General features: G+C 51.0%; 1 protein-coding gene across 1 annotated transcript; it reads right to left on the reverse strand.

Annotated features, from left to right (window-relative positions):
• Nucleotides 1-337: 337 nt before the first annotated feature.
• LOC6728957 (protein atonal) lies at nt 338-1,568 on the reverse strand. Its single transcript, XM_016174968.3, has one exon. It carries the CDS (start codon nt 1,483-1,485, stop codon nt 550-552), a length of 936 nt encoding a protein of 311 aa, XP_016035637.1. The 5' UTR covers nt 1,486-1,568; the 3' UTR covers nt 338-549.
• Between the last annotated feature and the right edge of the window lie 250 nt (nt 1,569-1,818).

Below are 1,818 nucleotides of genomic sequence, written 5' to 3' on the forward strand. Positions count from 1 at the left end.
ATTAAGAGGGGCCCTAATTTTTTCGAACTGTCTACAAATTGATCGCGAAGCGCCAAATCGATCACCTTCCCCCATATAATAAAGTTCAATTCACTGGGCGCGAGACGCAAAGCCCTCGGAAACTGTGTGAGAATTGATGCCCCGCCGATAAGTGTGGATATCGAGGATTGGGGAAGGAGAACTGTTCAGAGATGAAAGGATTTGGATGGCTTATTTAACTTGCTGTTCCTTCTTGGATTCTTGGTTTCTCCAATTTTTGTATTTATCATTTTGCATCTAGGAATGCTTGAATAGCTACTAAAACTGTTAGATAGTCTCCATTAACAAAAAACCAACATATGTTTTAAATTATAGTGCTTTTATTTTGTCTTCCTTAGTCTTAATCATTGTCTTCCATTTAGGCTAATTAACTAAACAATAAACAGCATAATACTTAAGCGGTAATTCACTACTGGGCTCCAGGCAATATATACAAAGTAGCTACAACATTTGGCAAGCTCCAACAATAACTGAGAATAGTACTTGGGACTGGGACCGGGATCCGGGAATTCAGCGCAGCAGATCCCCGAGAGCGGATATGTAGGTCTGGGCCATTTGGAGGGTCTCGTGCTTGGACAGCTGGCGATCGTTTCCCAGGCAGGGAAGGTACTGGCGGAGACGATCGAAGGCCTGGTTGAGGTTCTGCATCCGACGACGCTCACGGGCATTGGCGGCCAGGCGACGCTTCCTCTTCACCACGGGCGTGATCTGCTTGCCACGCCTCTTCTTTCCAGATCCTCCGGCTGCATTTTGGTTCTCACCATCGGCCAAGTCAAAGGATCCATCATTGCCATCGAAATCCTCACCGCCACTGAAGAGCATGAGGTCCTCGTCATCCTCGACGCTGTCATCGAACAAGGCGGAGTTGTCAAAGTCAAAGTTCTGGAACTCCTCCGTGTAGAGATTCACTGAGGCAGATGACTCCGCCGCTGCTGTCGGTGTGGAGGTGGCAGTGATGCTGGACTGGCTCTTCTTGGTATAGCTGCGCTTCGGTTTCGGGGCTGCTGGAGATGGAATCGTTTTGCAAGTACCCACGTTGGAGGAGCCCATGACCTCCACTGCGGGAGGAGAAGCCACTGGAATTGCAGGCGCTGTGGAAACGACAGACTGCTCCATAATCATTCCGTATTGCTGGTTCTGGGCCATGTTGTTGCAGCCTCCATTGTACATGGTATTGAGATCCACATACTCGGGACTCTCGGATCGGTGGCTAGCCGGCGAGGAGGAGATCCAGCCATCGGAACTGGCCTGCTCGAAGCTGATGAAGCCATTGGCAGACAAGTAGTTGCTGCTGCTGGCCAGGGTGTTGCCATTGAACTGGTAGTGGGTCACGCCGGGATTGTAGGCGGCCATGGGATTGAAGTACGGCTCGGTGGCGGCTGTCTTGAAGCCCTGCAAGTCCTCGGATGTCTTGTAGTAGTAGCGATAGATCTCACTGGACGACATGTTGCTGCTGTATGGTGGTGCTATGTGGCTGGATGAAACGATACGAACGCTGCGAGTGCTGGCGGGTTTCTGACTGGTCTCTCGTCCTTTCTGCCCTATTTATACCCACAAATCCACCACGACGGCCAGAAGGGCCTGAAAGGCAGGTAGGGGGACAGGTAAACGAGTTGCCACAGAAGGCAGCACGTGCCGCCCGAGTGGCACGACCAATGGCAGTTGGTGGTGAGTTGCAGCGGTCTCAGAGAGCCCGGTTCTACCTCAGTTCGTTGCGAGCTTAAAATGGCGCTAGAAAACCGACTATCTGGGCATCTAAAGCCGCTAACAAGATGATTA

This window comes from Drosophila simulans, chromosome 3R (genome assembly GCF_016746395.2).
Source record: "Drosophila simulans strain w501 chromosome 3R, Prin_Dsim_3.1, whole genome shotgun sequence".
In the NCBI taxonomy this organism is placed as follows: Eukaryota; Metazoa; Arthropoda; class Insecta; order Diptera; family Drosophilidae; genus Drosophila; species Drosophila simulans.